General features: G+C 42.0%; 1 protein-coding gene across 7 annotated transcripts in view; it reads right to left on the bottom strand.

Annotated features, from left to right (window-relative positions):
• The window catches only part of MAP2K5 (mitogen-activated protein kinase kinase 5), a 235,857-nt gene that overhangs the window by 60,706 nt on the left and 156,384 nt on the right, over window positions 1–18,767 (bottom strand). For 4 of the 7 annotated variants that reach the window (XR_012073229.1, XM_006209626.3, XM_072962194.1 and 1 more), the window contains one exon: window positions 17,129–17,158. The exons of the other annotated variants lie outside the window; for them this stretch is intronic. Coding sequence is in view for 3 of the 4 variants with exons in the window: in XM_006209626.3 (XP_006209688.1) it covers window positions 17,129–17,158 (30 nt within the window). In the remaining variant the exon portion in view is untranslated. The remainder of the gene's footprint in view (window positions 1–17,128; window positions 17,159–18,767) is intronic. 7 annotated transcript variants of the gene reach the window in all.

The following is an 18,767-nucleotide window of genomic DNA, read 5'->3' on the forward strand; positions in this document are numbered from 1 at the left end:
CTGTTCCCTTGGTCTGTGATCTTCAGGGAGGGACTGACATTACAAAGGAAGACAGAGCTTCGAACTATCACCTTGGAGTGGTTAGGATTTTAGTAACAAGCTACAGTATCTTTAAAAAATCATGAAAAGCCCAGGTAACATCTCCTATGACATGAGACATCTTTGGTGTTTGCTTTTACCATTGATCTTGAACAACATGGGTTTGAACTGAGCAGGTTCACTAATATGTAAACAGTTTTCAATAGTAAATACTACAGCAGTGAATAGTCCAGGGTTGGTTGAACACACAGATGCAGAGGAACCTCAGATTCTTTGACATCGCTGGGGGGGGGGCAAAATAAATTATATGCAGATTTACCCCCTTGTTGTTTAAGGGTCAATTGTATTTTTTTCAAGAACATAGATAATTCCTCCCTGGCCAAAACATTCTTAGCAAGACGTACCTAATTCAACAGGAAGAGTTACTTGTAAAGGAACAAACACCTAGATATCCGTTTTTGACATCAAAGAGAATGCTTTTCACAAATTTCCAGCAGTCATGGGCATTACAAACTCTCTGAGGAAAACATGCAGCAAACATTCTAAGTGACAACGTTTCAAAATGAATTCAGGAATGGACTGTGAGACATTGTTCCCAGGAACATGAGCTGTGTGAACTAAATGAATTGATGGCAGAAAATGTCCTCGTGAACCCAGACCTTGGAAAAAGTCTTCGTCTTGCCCTGTTCTGTGGGTTAAAAGCATAGATGAAGACAACTTAAAAGTGTACTTTTTTAATGCTTGCTCTTGACTACAAGAATAGGAGAAACAGCAATATCAAAGACTGTTTTATGATCTTAGAACCATACTGTTTTGCCCAGGTTTTTAAAAAGAGACATTGTTACTGGGTTTTATTACATAGTTTTGATAGCGATATATTATATGAAATCAACTTTATAAATTTTGTATTAAGGTAGCAGTGCCAGTACCTGAAATTGATTCAAAATGCTTCAGATACTCAATTACTTTTTAACACTGTTACACAATGCAGTGACTTTTATCTTCTGTATCACAAGAATTTGATGATGCAACATCATTGTAATTGATTCATTTTCTCAATTAAATAAAGCTACTGTGCTTTCCTTTATATGAATGCCACGTAGACCAGAGTTAGATGTATTATCGCCTTTCTCTGGCTCAGATATATTGCCTTAAAGGCTATATTCTGTTCCTCTGTTAATTCCACCAGAAAATTTAAGGCCACGGTCATATTTTTCCAATTCTGAACTGCTATGTACTCGGCTGTATTTATATTAGGCATATTTTTCACTGCTAAACTCTTTGTTGCTTACTTTCTTCAAGATCACATTACTGTACGGGCGCAGAAACCATAAAGCAGATCCAAACAAAGTCGACCTCCAGTCACTGCCTCTGCTTTTGCACACAGTTCATGAAAAAGTGAAGCCCCTAGTTTTATAGCACATTAAAAGCGGTACTAAGGGTGCTCAATATAAAATGTTGGCTTCGCGAATGCCTCTCTTTATTCTGGGTCTGCCTTCCAGAAGCTTGGCTGTGAGAGCAGAGTTCAGAGGAACACAATAATATTGTTAGGGCTGATGTACTGCCTGAACCTCGCAACATATGAGATGCTGTTTATAACGAACATGTCCAAGTCCACCCTCCTGCTTCTACGTCCCGCTTGTGTTGAGTTTTCTATGTCTAACTGACACCTGGGGACACAGCACAGACCAATAATCGCTCCAGTCATATGCTTTGCTCATCAGTCTCTAGAATCAGAACCAGCAGCATTTTGAAACACTCCTTAAATAACCTCTCCCTCTTCTGGGCATAGCTTCTTTTTCCTTCCATCAGCTGTGAGATCCAAGATTTTAAGCCACATTAACAGGGGACAGTTATACCTCATGCTAATGTAAGGCAGACCCTTGTATGTTTAAACCAGGAAGAAAGTCTTCACAATGGGCAGACCTAAATCATCAGCAAGGTCTTAGGGTATTACTGCGGTAACATTTACCACGTATTTCCTTGCAAGGACCATACAGTTGGCAATTAGAAAAGCTCCTATAATAAGACCCGTGACTTTGGAAAGTGATCCTGCAAAGGCAACTGTCAATGTCAAATTTGGCTTATGGGGCCTCGACGATTTAGTCAATGACCCTGGTGAGAAAAAGCGACTTTGGAAGGCTCCTATCACACTTCTGTGTCTGCAGAGGTACATTTGACGCACACAGTGCTAAAACAGACCTTGCTGCCAGCCCTTTTACATTATATTCAGAAGCACAATCAGAAAACGAAAATGAATCCACCTGTGCAACTTAGGGAAGTCACCGGCTACAGCCTTCATCTTCTCTTTTACTCTCTGAAATGATGGCTTGCCCTGCAGCTCTTGTCTGAGAGATTTATGTGTGACCTGGGTCAGATCTTCCAATATCAGTTGACAAATTTTCTCTTTACATATTTACTGCTTCCCAAGCTTGTGTTATTTTCTCTTCCACAGAAAAAAAGAAATATAAAATTAAATCATAAGGTTGGAATTTTAAAAGAATATCGCTTTTATTTGCTGTGCTACTGGCATCGCATTCTAGCTTTCAGTGTTGAACTCTATTTTCCTTTTAAACCTCAAATTTTAGGAACTATAGCTATTTGGCAGGGATTCTCTTTTCAAATCAGATGCATTAAGCTGTAACTCTGCCTAGATACAAGCAGGGATTATGGCAGACTGAGATTTTATATTCTAAATGAAGAATAATGACCTAAATTTTTTTTGTTGTTGTTTTTTAAGTGGATGGGACCTCCAAGATCTAGTTTAATCTAGTCATCTGGCTGTTAGGGAAACTGAGGCTCAGAGGGGAGCAGTGCCCCAGAGAGAACCCGGCTTAGAACTGACTGCTGGCGAGGGAGCTGCCTAGTGTGGGCGAAAATGCATCAACTTTGGAGTTGGAAAGATCCTTGGGATTCCAGCTCCCTCCCCCGTGGCTTCAGAAGCTCCCTCCCCTCACCAGGTTTATGGCTCTTGTCTACAAAGTGAAGGATGAGCTAGAGGGGCTCAAATGTCCCTCTAACCCCTGCTCGCCGCCAACCCCCGCAGAGCTGCCCCTTCAGCCCCCATGACTTTCCTCCTACCTGAGGGGGACCTGCCACGGGCATTCAATCTGACTGTATCTGGCACTGTGCTAGAATTCAGGGTGGTACCTTCTCTACTCCATCATAACTTGCAAAATCAAAGTGCCCAAATCTCTAAAAGCCCTCAGTGAGAGAGAGAGAGAGAGAAAAAAAAATCACTTCCACATGACCACAAACTGAATACACACTGCTTAGTCCCACTAACTTGAGTTCCCAAACAAAGGACTGGTTTTTGTTTGTTTGTTTTCGAAAAGGAACAGAACAAAATTTACCGTGGCTAACTACAAATGGGGATCTTGGCAAACTGATGTTATTAGACAGGAATGCATCATGAGACAAGATAAATGAATAATATATGTTATTTCTAAGAATACAAAATGGAAAAGTGTAATTTGCTCGTGCCATCCTGTCTCCCCTGCTCATCAGCCTCTGTCCTCTGTTCAAGTTCCTAACATGCCTGAGTCTATTAGCAAAGCTTGTATAGAACAAAACAAAACCAAAAGCAAGTCACAGGAGGATTTTGTAAGGGGCGACTCAGTAAGGCACAAGAAAGCCGCTATGATTCCCACAAGCTGAGATCCACTCACTGGCCCCTTCTCTCCGCCCCACATCTCAGACTCCAGCCAGGGTGTTGCATTCAGGAGTGACCAGTTCTGAGAATTGAAAACAGCCATCCTGGAATTTAACAAACAGCTGGGTGGGATGAAAGGCTCTTATAAGATGCCTAGAGGAGGGCACAGCTCAGATGGGACCGGACAGAAAATCATCACAGCCATAAATTAGATCACTTGGCTCTTACTGCTTCCTGAGTACCAAGGACGGTGCATTTTCGCACAAGACACAACGGCTGGCGCATCCAGGTATAGGATTAACATTATTCATTCACTGGGTCTGCCAGTCAGCGAGCAGGAAAGAAAAGGGCCCGACTGCCAGGCTATGCCCTTTTATCCTTGTGTATTTAAAACTGACACAACTCATGTCCTCCTCCACACAGGTGTGTGTACAGCCGCCAGAGTAAATCATCCCCTGGGCAAACAAATGAGTCTTAATATTTAGACCTGAATTTTGTGAGAAAAGCTGGGGCTTCGAATTGCAATTCAAAATGACCAATGTGACTCACAAAATTAACCTCTTCCCTAATGGTACAAGGTCTGGCCAAGGAGTCCATTAGGTTCATTAGCCTTTCAGAAAGGATTTTAGTCTTTTGCCGTATCAAACTTTTCTCTCTTCTTTGCTCCAAAAAAGTGTGGTCTTTTTTTTTTTCAGAATCTAGGTTATCAGTTCTGTGTGTAGAGGAGGGGTGGGGGTGGGGCGGGAGGGGTGTTGGTTTTTCTGAGAAAGGCCTGTTGCCCATTCTACTCCTTATTGTCAAATAAACCTGCTACGGCAAAAGTCATCTTAGTGTGTCAGAATGCCTGAGAGGGCTTTCCTGGAGCCATCATTTAGTTTGCATCTCTACTGGTTGAAACCCTCCCCATGCCACAGATCCAGAACGGTGTTAGTCACCTGTTTCAGTTCCTTGTTCCGTGTAGGAATTTGCTTCACACTATTCCTGGCAGACAGGTATCCTGTCTTTGCTGAAGACTTCCAGCGATGGGATTCCAATGACTCGATCTTGCACAGCTTCAACTGTTAGGACGTTCCTTCTTATTCTGAGCTCAAATATGTCTTCCTATAAGATGTGCCCACGGCCTGGAGCTGCAGTGATTAAGTCTACTGACAGCTTTTCGCGTATCTGAAGATAGCTGTTGTGTCTCCACAACGTCTTCTTTCCGGAACGAACATCCTATTTCCTTCCCAGGATCACGTGCTGTGTTTGGTTGCCCTCCATCCTTCTCCCTTCCGTTAGTAGCGGCACTCTAACAACACTCCCCTGGCCCTAAGCAGCCACGTGCTTCATGGGAAGATGGCTGCACCTTCAGCTTTACGGGTGGGGCACGTGGTTCAGGCTTCAACTAGCCAGCATCATCTGAACGCCCTGGGTGCGGGGAGTTAAACTGGTCCAATCAAACGGAAGCCTAGGGCCTCTGGCTGCCTGCGGGGAAAAGAGATCTGCCCTTCCCTTCTAAACCGGGAAGGTAAACCTCCAGGTGAGGTGACCTTCGGAGCAGACAGGTCACCCCCAGGACCCCCAAGAGCCACTCTTGCTCTGTGAAGAGAGAAGCCTATTAAGAATGAAGCCCAAAATGATCTGCTGGATAAAGATCTTCCTAACACCAGCAATACTTAACTTTTTGGTCATGCAAGTCAATCAGCTCCCCTTGTGAGGCGGGCTTTCTGTTACCTGAACCAGAAAGCTCCCAGGACTGACTTCATTCTCCTCCTCACCTGTCTCTGGACGTGGTGCCATATGTGTCCATTCCCCATCAAGTCTGACACCCACACCTGAACACAGACCTCGGACTCGCTCAGATCACCTTGTTCTGGACACTATACACTGTTTAGTAGAATCTCATGGAGGCTGCATGCGCATTCTCATTTTTGAGAGCCATATTACGCAGCTGGCTCAACACAGAGAAACAGAGATGTACACAAGTCTTGGGCTGAAAAAGAACTACATCTTTCCTGTACACTTCTATTTCTTATGTGTTTCATGTTGACGGTATTTGAGAGTCGGAAAAAAAAAAAAAGAGCGGATGATTAAATCAATCACAGAATCTAGACGAGTCTGATGAAGTTTCTATCTGTTGTCCCCCCTCCGCCGCCCCCTGTAACTGACAGACACTGCATCAGCTTTTTATTAGTTTGCCTGAGGGGGTAGGCCTGCCCAGCACTGAAGTAGCCTCATAGACTCCTGGTGTCTGAAAGGATCGGAAAGGTTTTTACACCTGACCTAGCTTTCCACTCCTGTCTGACCTCTGAATTCCTCCTTCATTTACACCCCTGCTGACCAGGCTTCTGTCTAAAGCTTTACAATGAAGGGGAGCTTGGGTCTTCTGTCCATTCTACTTCCTGTTCCAGTCCTAACCTCCCCACAGTACAAATCCACATTTTTTTTTTTTTTGCAGAGAATCCTCAAATATGTGAAGACAACTATCAAATTTCCTTGGAAGCTTGAATTCCTCAAGTATTAATGCTGGCAGGGTAGAGTGGAAGCATCAACATGGAAGGAAAGAAAGGGGACAAAATTATTCATGTAAAGCCTAAGGAAGTGTATTGATTCTTAGTTTCTTTTGTTTCTAAAATGTGCTGTGCCAACATCAAAACAATGAAACTAGACTCAATGATTAACTCATCAATTCTTATATGTTTAGGAAGTACTTACTCTATGCCAGGCACTGTTCTAGACTCCAGAACCCAGATGATGGATACGATATACTCACTGGTCCACAAAAACGAAGTGACTTTTTAAATTTCCTGATTTTAGTGGCAGAGCTGAGACTTAAACACAGGACTTACACTCGCCTCTAAATGCCACTGAATATTTGGACAAAATACTATTCACTGGATTCAGGGTGCTGTAAATTTCTAAGACAGCCCCCTACTCCCCCCCCCAAAAGTGATGTTTTTAGGTACTGCAAGGAAGGTTTTCTTTATGAGCTAAGCCTCCACATAGAGCTGCCTTTTTTTTTTTTTAAACCATGATATGGCCGATAGCTGACAACATTGTTTGGCCTGCTGAGATTTTGAGATAAACTACAACTGCGGCCAATACATGGTTTGCACGGGATTAGGAAGGAGAGAATCTTGAAATAGACTTACATAGAACTGTGTTAATTAACACATGTCTTACTGGCTTGACTGTAAATTTAAAACAGATTTAAAGAAAAGAAGTCATGGATCTAGAATGAACTGAACAAAGTTTGACTTCTGTTCAGTTTTGGTTCACACCTCCTATTTTGACATAGGTAAAATACGGTTTTAATAGACTCTAAGAGAGGACTAGGGGAGATGACGAGAAAGGTGGCTGGGAGTGTGGAAAAGAGGAGGAAATTGCTCACAGAAGATGAGAAGAGACCACAGAAGTATCTGGTCCAGCATTTTTCACTCTGTTTACCAAATAACTCCTAGTTCATACAAGATACTACTTAGACACATTTCAAAAATTAACATACTGTGTGTGTGTGTGTGTGTGTGTGTGTGCATTCCTGTGTGCATGTGTCCGGGAGTGGATCCCCCCTCACTCTGCATATGATTCTGCAAATCACTGACCTAGACCACCTCCATCATTTTCCAGATGAGGAAACTGAGATCTGAAAAGGTCAAACCACTACTAGGAGCAGCCAGGACCAGAACTCAGACTAGCTATGTGGGGGGGGGGGGGCTGGGCAGAAACTATATACTGACAATGATTTAATGTGTCACTTGCTGGGTGAGTGTGTCACTTGCTGCCCTCCTCCCTGTCGCTTCTGCCCTGAGTCACTGAGCATTTCCCGCTGCCTGGCTACTAAGGAAGCAAAGGGTTGTCCAAAGAGCAGGGGCTGGAGGGAGGCTGTTAGCTGGGAATTTACGGTATTTTACCAAACTAGAGCCAGGACTAGAGTCGAGGTCTCCTCGTGCCCAGAGCGGTGCTCTCTGAAACCCGTTTCTGAACAGAAAACAAGATTAGCTCCATTACCCGACTTGCTCTTTCTTTCTTCCTCTGAGCTCCCTTTCCCATAAGACCGTGCTATCCCCCAGCTTTCCTCTCCTTCTCCCCATGGCAGTCACCACCTACAGACCCGGACAGTGCACCCATCACAAAGTCCACAACTGGTTCTAACTGGTTGGCTCAGTCTCCCACAATTCCTTGGGGATGACAGCTTGATTCTGTGCAGAAACAGATGAACGGCCTCCTTTCTTAGCTCCTCATGGTCTCTGGGACCCTCTTTCCACCTGGTGTGTCCTGGGCAATCTCCAGTCCTAAATCGAATCAGCTCTTTGCTTCTTTTAGGCAACTCATTGATTTTTCAATGAACTTAGCTTGTCTGTTTTATTGGCACTAAAGAGGGTTGGGTTCTTAGCATCATTAACATTTTAGTTGAAGAAGAATTCCCAAACCCCCTAAGCATTAATCCAGAACTGTTAAACATCTAAAAAGTACTCTGTACTCAAACAAAGCTTGGCCAGGTCTGCCCCTTTTAAACTTGGATGCCAATGAGCCCCTAGCCCCAAATCTACCCACGTTTTCTATACTGAACGGTGATAAGCAAAACACTGGAGTACAATAAAAGCTGATGTCTTTGTCTGTTGCTGCTGCTACTACTGCTGCTGGGGACCACTTCCCCCCCAGGGGTCCATATCCATCAGCAATTACCTGGCAGGCACGGAGCATCCTGGGACAGTAATTTCCATCTCCGCAGACACACCAGTTGGAGGCAGTGCTTGAGTGGATGGGTGTGTAAGCTAAGGAGAGCTGCTTGGGCTCAAAGCCTCTGGGGGCCTTATCTCACTTTCTCCCCTGCCCCACCCCCTAGACGGGGAGACAGTCTGACCCTGTTGCCAAATATGCGGTAATTGTCAGTGAGTCATTAAATGGCTATGGGCCCCCATTTCCCCCTCTAAGAAAATAAAGGAGTTGGACCAGACCACTGTCTTCATATCCTGAAACCCTATGATTCCATGCAGTAGCAGACAGTGCCAACGAAACCACCTGGGCACAAATGGAAGGCCTCCCCGACCACAGAGTCCGAGAGGGAAAGAAGACAGCAAAGTTGCCCCTGAAAGCCAAGCTGGGCACCAAGTTCATTACTTCAAACTTCAATTCTATTTCTGGGCTCACCTGATCACTTAAAAATTATGAAAGAATCATGGTCCCCAGTTACTGGATTAAAAAAGACTAGATTTTGTATATTATTAGTGATTGTGATTGCGAATGATGTATTACAACTCAAAAAAGAAAGACTGTAAAGGAAGGCTCTTATGGGATCAGAAAAGTAATTCATTTTAGTCCTACCTGGTGTGAGACATGGTCATATATTTTCAGAGTTACATAGGTAAATCCCCAACGTACTTTCTGGAAATATAAGTAACACTAATATTGCCTCTCTCTTGTTTACCACCTCGTATTGTTCAAAGTGCTCTCTTAGGTATTCGTTCATTTGATCATGACAACCCCACACACGCTGGCAAGTCCAGGAAATGTCCTATGATGTGCCACATCAAATTCATAAAGGGTGGCAGGGAACCCCTCAGAGGCACGTCTCAACTGACCTTAGCGGCAGGAATCTTAAAATGCAATGATTTCCAACCTCAGACTGGCTCTCAGTCATCTCAGGGGGATTCACGAAATTCTCAAGCCCAATTTCATTATCTGCTCTCTGCTATACTTGCCTGATACACCACCTCTCTCCTCTATCGTTCTTCCCTCCCCTTCCTGCCGTCCCTTCTAGTGTTGCTTTAAAAGTCACGAAATTCCCAAACTGGGAGGGAGATGAAAGTAACACTCAGTCCGAACCTACTGAGCAGAAGTACAGCAAGGATGCCAAATGCAACGTGTTGCTTCAGACCTTTAGCTTTTACCGAGGAGTCTCCTTTTGACTAGAATGCCTGGAAAGTTCTTTTCCATCCTTCTCGCCTCAGAGCCTCAGCTCAAGCATCATCTACTCTGTGAACCCACGGCTTCCTAAAGGGAGCTGACCTCTTAATCTCGAGGTCAGAGCATACCACCTCCTGTAGGGGTCTTTTTACATCAGCTGCCATTGGTCTGTTTGATGTTTCTCTTCCCACTGGACTCTGAGAGCAGGGACCACATCTGTTTCATTTCTCTGCTCCCAGAGCTTAGCACAGTGCCGGGACAGAGTAGATACGCAATGACAAGTACACGAAGAATTAAATTGAGATCTATGTCCTACAATAGTCTAGAAGGTACTATAAAATCAAACCAACATTGGGTCAGTGCTCAAACAAAACAAAACAAAACAAAACAAAACAAAACAAAACAGAAAGGGACCACTAACCTAGCCGGCTAACTACATACACCTTAATCAAGGTATTAACAAGTAATTTATCTTTCATGGAAAGTTCCACATTTCTAAGCCACCCACAATTTCGGGATGATTTCTCTTCCATTTCTGTACTATTTTAAAGATGTACTGGGAAACCACCTCCTGTCTTTGGCATAGGCTAAGCAAAAAAATATTATGAGATCTCTCGATAAGTATGAGATAGACATTGGGAGAAGAACTTGACACAGGCAATTAAAAAATTCCTGGGAAGAAGCAAAGGTGTATAAGTGAACATCTTCAAATCACTTAAATTTCACCTCAGCATTTTATGGAACATAGAATCTGATTTTATGGCTGGCAATATCAGTATATTTTAAATGCCTATATCCTAAATAGTGAGGGCAAAAAGAAACAACGAAGTAAAACACGTAGGCTACGTATCTATCTGGGAAAACAAAACGAAACGAAACCAAACCACATGCATGTCACTCTTGGACTCTTGCCAATTAAAGGTTAGTACTTGAAGCTGGGGTAATTAACCCACTGCTGTTTTTCTCTTGGACCAGAGATCTCACACAAAAAAATGGATACTTAAAATTTACTAAAATCCTTGATGTTCACATTTCAAAAAGTTCATTCAACAAGGGATAGATTCCAAACACCTCTTTTCAAAGCAGGCAAACTTTTTAGGTTTTATTTTGCAAATCTAGGTTGGTCTAGGCATAATCAGTACATTAATACATAAATAAGACAATGTTATCTACAGTCTCAATATAACACTGAATATAAAAAAATTAAATGATCAAAATTAGGATTAGTAACAATAAACTCAAAAGGTTTTAAAACATGAATAAAATTAGGAGTAAAAACTCCAGTATTGTGACATTAATTTTTGAAAAATGTTTAATATTTAAAATAGTTTTAAGAACATACACTTTTACTCTATTAGGAGACAAATACTCTATCCAGAGCACAATTTATTACTACAAAATAAATGTATGCTTAAAAGACAGTCTGTCAATTAGAAAAAAAAAAAACTCACACACATTAAAATAGCAGGTTTCCAAGCCAAGTTAAAATATTTTCTACTTGACAAGATGCTTACACTTAAATGAAAACAGGGCAATTTTGGTCAATAATATGGATTGCATATAATAAAAAGGACCTTAGATCATGTTAATACAAGGATCAGAAAGCAGTAACTTCAATTAAAGCCACCCAATTATTTAGCAAACTTTCAGATACAGCAAATAAATTAATCTGCTTTAAATTAAAGTGCTCAGATAAGTAGCTTTTTGACCTATCAGTAAGTCTTGCTAGCAGCAAACACAGCGAAGTGAGAATCAGCTGAAGCAAGGCAAAGCCCCCCAATGAAACAAATGGTATTAGTAATCAAAAGGCAATCGCACAACGTATTTCCTCGGTGAGTAGCAGGGGGTTCCGAGCAAACGCCACCTACAGCTTCCTTCATACTTTGATATACAGTGTGCGGGGGTGGGGGGAACACACATTTCTCTTAACCATGAACAAGTTGGGGGTGTTTTGCCTTTTAACAACAGAGTATCTTCATTTCTGTACCATCTTGTGAAAATGCCAGTCATTATACTGCTAAGAGCACACGTCTTTCACTTAAAACCCTCTATTATCCACTTATGTTTAACTTGTATTGGGATTTAAGAATGCCTCTTTATTGAGACAAGTAATATGTCATCATTTTGTTCAGCTAACAGGCCTGACAGACCCTGTCTCCTTGAGTTAAGAACAGTAGATCTCTGTTTCGTGCACTGGTGGCAAAAGCTGCCAGAATAAAGAAGAATTAGCCAATTGATGGTAGAGGCTTTTAATCCCCAAAATCCAGACTTTCTTTTTACCTTGGCTTTAATTATTCTGTTTGGCTAGATGATGTTGTATATATATTTTTCAACAAACGTGATTTCTATATATTGTAATAATTTACTTGAAAGCCATTCTTTTGTATTTTTAACAAATAACACCACTGTTGACTATCGCTCATGTTTTTGATCCTTTTTACTACTTATCACCTTCTTTATTTGAAACAGATTTTTAACAGATAATCTTGATCGTTACAACAATATCTTGCTTGCATTTTATTCAAATAATTCTTAAAAACAGCTTAAAAAGCCGTTTGGAATAACATCTAGCTTGCCATCAATCAAACGAAAAAATTCCGCTGGCGGTTGTATAAACATCAGATCAAGTCTGATGTCTTCAAGGATTTCAGAGTGAACCATAAAAAACTCCATTAACTTCTGACAAAGAATGCAAATTAATCACAACATGGGGTGAAATGAAATTAAAGGCTCTTTTCTAATCAATGACAAGGCAGGATGAAATATTTGTTACTCTCTCTGCACTCAGCCTGCCTAGGACGTTTGCACTCCCCTCGCAAAGCCCCAAATGCAAGGCGTGAGTACAGATTCACCCACACTCGGTTGCGCCCTCGCAAGCCCCCCAGAGCTATCCGCTTACAAGTCGTGGAGATTCGCAAAACACACTAATCATCTGAATCTCAGGTGCATCCAATTTGTTATTCACACTCTCCCATGCCAGTGAAAAGCCTGGCGCAGACAGATGCACCAGGAACCCTAAATGACAGTTCTGGCCTCCGGAAGTACGATCACTACAGCAAAATCTAGTGCAGCCTCCAGGTGAAATGTCTGGAGCTCCATATGGAGCGGGGAAAATTAACAACAAGATGAAAATCACTGCCGCAGCGGGGAGTCGGAATTTTTGAAAAAAAAAATGAAATTTAAAGATGAAGAAAGAGAAGTAATAAATTAATGGGGTGTGAAAACATTCAAAGCTTTACAATACCAGGGGCACTATTTGCTCAGATTCCTCCCCCCCTTTTTAACTTCAGGTCATTTTGATGAAATTTATTAAACAAGATCGGGAAATGTAGCCAAAAGAAGAACATTTTATACATGCAAAAGTCCCTTAAGTACATTTGTATCTATATTATCCTCACTTTCCTGTGGCAGCTTGCTTACCAAATTTCCAAATGCCAGAGCTGGCACATCTCCTGAGAAGTCTCCTTAATGGATTTACTATCATCCTAATGCAGGGGCCCTGTTGCAGAGTTTGAATGAAGGATGACAATTTTTAGCAAGCAATCTTTTCCATGTCTCCTAAATTATGGTGTCATTAAACAAACCATCGCCCACCATCATGTTTTTTAGGTCAAGTGGATTTGGATCTTCATGACTAACTATACACGGTTCCAGTCCTCGTCCGGACCCGCACATCTTTCCCGATTACTATTAATGCTAAATTGTTCAAGAAATTGAGATAGTATCTGTCTGCCAGATATCATAAAAACAATTTTTCATTACACTGTTTTACATTGCAGAATATGTTTCATGGGGACCCAGAAAATGGCACCGGGGTCATTGAGAGCTCTGGGGCCTTCCAAACCCCTGTGTCAGTCTGCTAAACACATGGTAAGCAAAGCGAAAGGGCTCGAGGGGACGGTCTCATCACCCACCATGGGTGGCACAGCCCTCCGATGTTCAGCCTTCATCATCCACACAAGAGGCCTCCTGAGGGCCGAGGAGGCAAGCCAGGGGAATGGCTCGGTGGGGCTGAGCGGGTACCAACAGCCAAGCAAATTCACAGTACACGGAGCCCGTCACCTGGTTTGGCTGCCTACAAGTCCTAGATCTACCTGGGCCCAGGCAGGGCGCCTCATCTCTCTGAGACTCCGTCTGCTCACCTGGAGGCTGGAAATAATCGTCCCCGCAGGTGGGAGGTATAGCCTGAGTCAGATAACGGAAGGTGCTCTGGAGTTTGACGTCAGAAAGGTGCTGGATGACTCTAAGGCATCACTGTTCTTCCTATTATAAGCTGTAGCAATAAGACTGTGCATTTACAGCGGCTCCTAACCTTTCTAATTTTTTTCCATACAGTTCTAAACTGCATGCCAATGAGGCTATGCAACCTTAAGGCCTAAGGAAAACTAAGACAGTTCTCTCAAACAACAAATGAAAACCCAACTTCCCCAAACAATGAGATTCATGGAGAATGATCATCTCAACAAAACTCTAGTCCTTTAACCCTTTATGTTGGCCCCAAGCCACCGACTCTCCCGGACACCTTCCCAACAGCCCCCCCGTCTCATCTGCATCCCCACCGGATACACACTGTGTCACCGGCGGGAAGAGACGCTGCTAACGACGCTGTCAGCAGCACTGACACTGGGCTGGGGAGGGGACGAGTCTGGAAGCTGGCCTCTCGGCCCCACTCCTCCCCCCTGCTCGTCTGACACCCTGCTCCAGCTGCAGCTGGCAGGTTGCTGAGCACGTCCTTTCGCAACCTTCGGGTGACGACTAGAAATTCTGTTCTGTGCCGCAGCCCAACGTCAGGGCCAGTGGGGCGGCCCTTTGTACTTTCCCAAGTGGTTTTATACCCTAAATCGCATTTTATCTTCATACTTCTAATCAGATGGGAAAGGAAGGCACCAGGATGTTGTTTTAGAGATGAGGAAACCGGCCTCAAGGAGTTACAAAGCAAGAATTCAGGCCTGCAGTGACAGTGTGTGCTACAGCTGCATTCTCATCCTCACCTTCTGGCTCCTGGTCCAGAGTTCTTTCACACAGGCCAGGCTTCTGAGTTTGCCACTAGTGAAGAGAGCTGAGATCTGGTGCCCTGATTTGACTCTGAGCTCAGAGTAGCAATACCCTGGCACTACCCCCAGCCCTGGGCACAGAAGGGGTACAAAACTATGAGATCTTAAGGTTATATGGAAAGCCTTCACGTGTTCAAGGACCAGACCAGCAAGGTAGCAGTTAAGATGAGGCAGTCCTCAGCCCGGTACATGGAGCTCTGATTCCATGGCTGCCCTGTACGCTAGTGAGTTTCCTATCACTGGAGCTGTCCAACTGGTTGCTTTTTAGAGATAGAGTCGAAAGGTTTGATTCAACGATGTCTGGGATCCTTTGCCCATCCTGAGTCTGTGATTCACTCCTGCCTATTCCACTTGGGATTCTGCGACACCACACCGGCCACAGCACAACAGTGAGCACGTGAGCCATTCTGTTTGCCCAACCTGTGTGAGAAGGCCATCTCACAGTGTTTGGGGGTTCAAGTGAAATAATATGGGCCATTTCATAATCCAGGCTCTGCGATACTATAGAAATAAACGTTTTTCTTCATGTCTTTTATTTGAGGGCAAAAGGGAGGGCAGGAAAGGAATTTAGAAAGTACCCCTTCCCAATCTTCAGTCTACAGCACAAAGCCTGTAAAATAAACGCCAACTCCACCAAGAGCAATGAAGTGCACAAACTTCTGTTGAAAGACCTGGGAAACAGGCCTGATGGTGTCAAAGCTGCTTCTATTATTTGAAATACAATTCCCAATTTGGTGACAATATTCTATCACGACTCAAGGAATACAGTCCGCACCCACCCCCAACTCTGGCATAACGGTGCTTGCTAACTTGGGAGTCCAGCGCATTAGAATTTTCCAACTTCCACTTGACTGATTAAGTAAATGTATACTTTAAACATTCCAGAAAACAATGCTGCAAAGGTAGACAGGCTCTTCCCAATTTCGACCAGAGCCTTTAAAAGCTGCATTTGTCAAATGCAACGGCGATCTTTTTCTTAGACTTATCACTTGGCAAATCTCGCTGATTAAGGACGCTAGGCATTAGGAAACTCAAGAATACAGCGACATTCTCAATCTTTGGCATTTTTTAAAACAGATGGCTTGCAAGTTTTCTACTAAGACTTGTTTGAGAGACATGCTGCACTGTGCTTCTTATTTACAAAATTAAGGGGATTACACAAATTGGCCAAACAGTGAATTGTTTAAAAATTACTGACAGAATAAGAGGCTTACCAAGATAAATATTCTAATGAGCTATAAATCCTGAAAATGTGATTTTAATTTGATGGGCTACCTAGAGCTAAGCAGCAAGGCTGTCTACACTAAAATTTCACTAGATGCAAGCATGCGTGCCAAGCCATTACATTTTAGATTTTCTCTTTAAGGGAAAGATTATGTTTAAACAAAGAAGCCTACAAATTTGAAAGGTGAGACTGACAGCCTCGAACCTAACAACCTGGACGATTTCTCTCGCGCTTATCTGATGGCTTTAACTGCAAAAGAAAAAGGATACAAAAGAGACATTTCAGCGTGTGAAGGGTCTTTAAACGTCCACATGGGTACCAGGAGAATTTGTTTAAAACTGCTTATAACGATGGTAGAGAGAATGAGCCCCATCCCATTATTCAATAACCATGTTTGTGATGCATCTGCATAATCTAACCATGCATAAATTAGTATGTGTAATACAACACTTATTTGCATAATAATAGCAAGTTAATAGATGCTTAAAGAGCAGAGACCAACACCACCTTTAAATCAGACATGCCTCCGGGCACTTTGGCCTGTACAGACCAAGATGCCAGAAAAACTGTGAGCGTCAACCAGAGGAAAACAGTCAAATCATTCATTTTTCATCCCTCTAGACATTTCACTTATTTCCCCCCACACACTGGGGAATCATTTTCAAACCACAAAACAGCTTTATATTTTAAGTGGAGCACCCTTCCATAATAAAAGTCTTAAAGAAATTACTATAAAGATTATCATCAGCAGTGGTAACATAATGGACACTTTGTTTTCTTAGAAATGTAGATAGGGAGGGCACTTTTAAAAATAAGAGTATGTTCAAAATCACACGCACATAAAATTGCAAATATTTGCAAAAAAATAATGACCTAGATTAGACATTTTCACCCTTTACCTCAATCCTTTAATTCAAATAACTAATTGAATCCAAACACTCGAATAGTGTATAAAGAAAAGGCTGTGTCTCTCCTTCACCCTCAGTATGAGCACATGGTACCGGGCTGGGATGAGGAAAAACATCACCCATGTCACACAAAGGAAGAGAATGATGAAGGCTTTCAACCCTTAACAAAGAGGAGAAAGATCTGGAGTTTAAAAAAAAAATCAAAATCAATAGAGACTTCTAAACGACTGCTTTAAGATATCACTTTTCAATTTAACAGGACAGATTTATTTGTATGTGGCTCAAATGTTCACAATTGCTCCCTGCACCTTCATACATAGGAATGAATGTCACAGTGGCAAACGGCAGTAATGAACAATCTTACCTGAGGATATGGAAACCTCCCAAGAGCAAGCTGGGAAAGGAAATAATATTTGTCTAGTTATAGATTTGCATGCAGGGCAGGTTTCCTTAAGACAGACAAGTACTAAATATCAGAATTGTATCCAGCAAATACAAAAAGCTCACAACCTTAAATGTATGATGTAAATTATTGCTGTAATTACATTGAGAGTTGTATTTAGAATGGACATTTACATTAGACAATGTTGTATCCCTGACAAAATATTTTACCTTTAACAACTACACATGACCCTTATGTGGTTTCTCCCAGGAACGTGCTCAGCTCTACCGACATTACTCACATGTCCAAGTGTATGACAATTTCTTCCGGACTGAGATGTACAACTATAGGAGACTGCTGGCTCTTCCTCGTGTAAAATATTAATTGTTCCTAGCTCACAGCTCTGTAGAATTTCCAGTTACAAGTATTACAGGAAGAGTTGCAGGATATAGGGGATGGGCCGTATGAAACCGAAAGTTTTGCCATTATTTTCATCTATTTTTTAGTTTTTTTCATCCATTCGTAGTTAGAAGAGCTACTACTAGGGAGAAAATGGCATTTCAAGGCTGTGAAGCTGGAACTATCCACCTAAGTCTGAAATTGGGAAAGTGAATTCTTAGAGCTTCCAGTTTTGCTTGATTTGGAAACTGCTATGTGTTTCCTGGCCACTCACTTAATTTTGGTCTTTGAATGCCCACCTGTGAAAACAAAATGATTCAACCAGGAACAGGACCGATAAAAGTAATAAGATCAAAAAACCCAAAATACTATAATTTACTTAAAGAAAATAGTGGCTAAATTTTGCAGTTTCATAATGTGGCCCATCCTCAGACCTGAAATCCTTTACACGTATCTGTAACTATTTTCAAAGTAGAATTGTCACATCAAGGAACTTTGAAGCTGCAGGAGCCAAGGAAATATCAGTCCATTTACAGATTAGAACCCCAGAGTCTCACTGAAGATGTTGCCACATAGTTAATCAGCAGAAGCCTAGGGACTGACCCAAGAATTCCAACTTAATCCGGTGTTCTTTTCAGCGTATGACATTTCTTTTCTAGATCTTGAGAAGCTGTGCATTTATTTCAAAGACACTAACACTACTTAAATATTTCTGAACTCTTTTTTTGGAACTGTCTTTAGAATCATTTCAAATAACAGACGACAATGATTTAATTTTATTAGAATTGCTTCTTATCTCGAACTTAAAATTGTATTTCTCTGCTTTTTCGATCATGCGAATTATTTGTTGACTAAGGTCTGATTGGTCTACAGGTATTACCAAAACCCAAAGCCACCTTCAAAGAATAAATATTTTGTTCCTTACTAAGGATAGACATGACGGTGCTGAGGTTAATTTTTTAAATTCTAAAACCAGTTTGAGCAACAGCCATGTAATAGGAATAAACCGTATGACCATGAAAGGTGACTACTTTGAAAGAGCCAACACTCATTTGGATGTGTGTGTGTGTGTGTGTGTGTGTGTGTGTATGTTTTGGAACACTTGGTAAGTTTTGTTACCTTGTACTCAGAATTCTCAGAGTTTCAAGATACAGAATTATATTATCACTATTTCACTTGGTGGATGAAATTAATCTGTTCAAGCATGAATAACAAAAACATC

This window comes from Vicugna pacos, chromosome 6, assembly GCF_048564905.1.
Source record: "Vicugna pacos chromosome 6, VicPac4, whole genome shotgun sequence".
In the NCBI taxonomy this organism is placed as follows: domain Eukaryota; kingdom Metazoa; phylum Chordata; class Mammalia; order Artiodactyla; family Camelidae; genus Vicugna; species Vicugna pacos.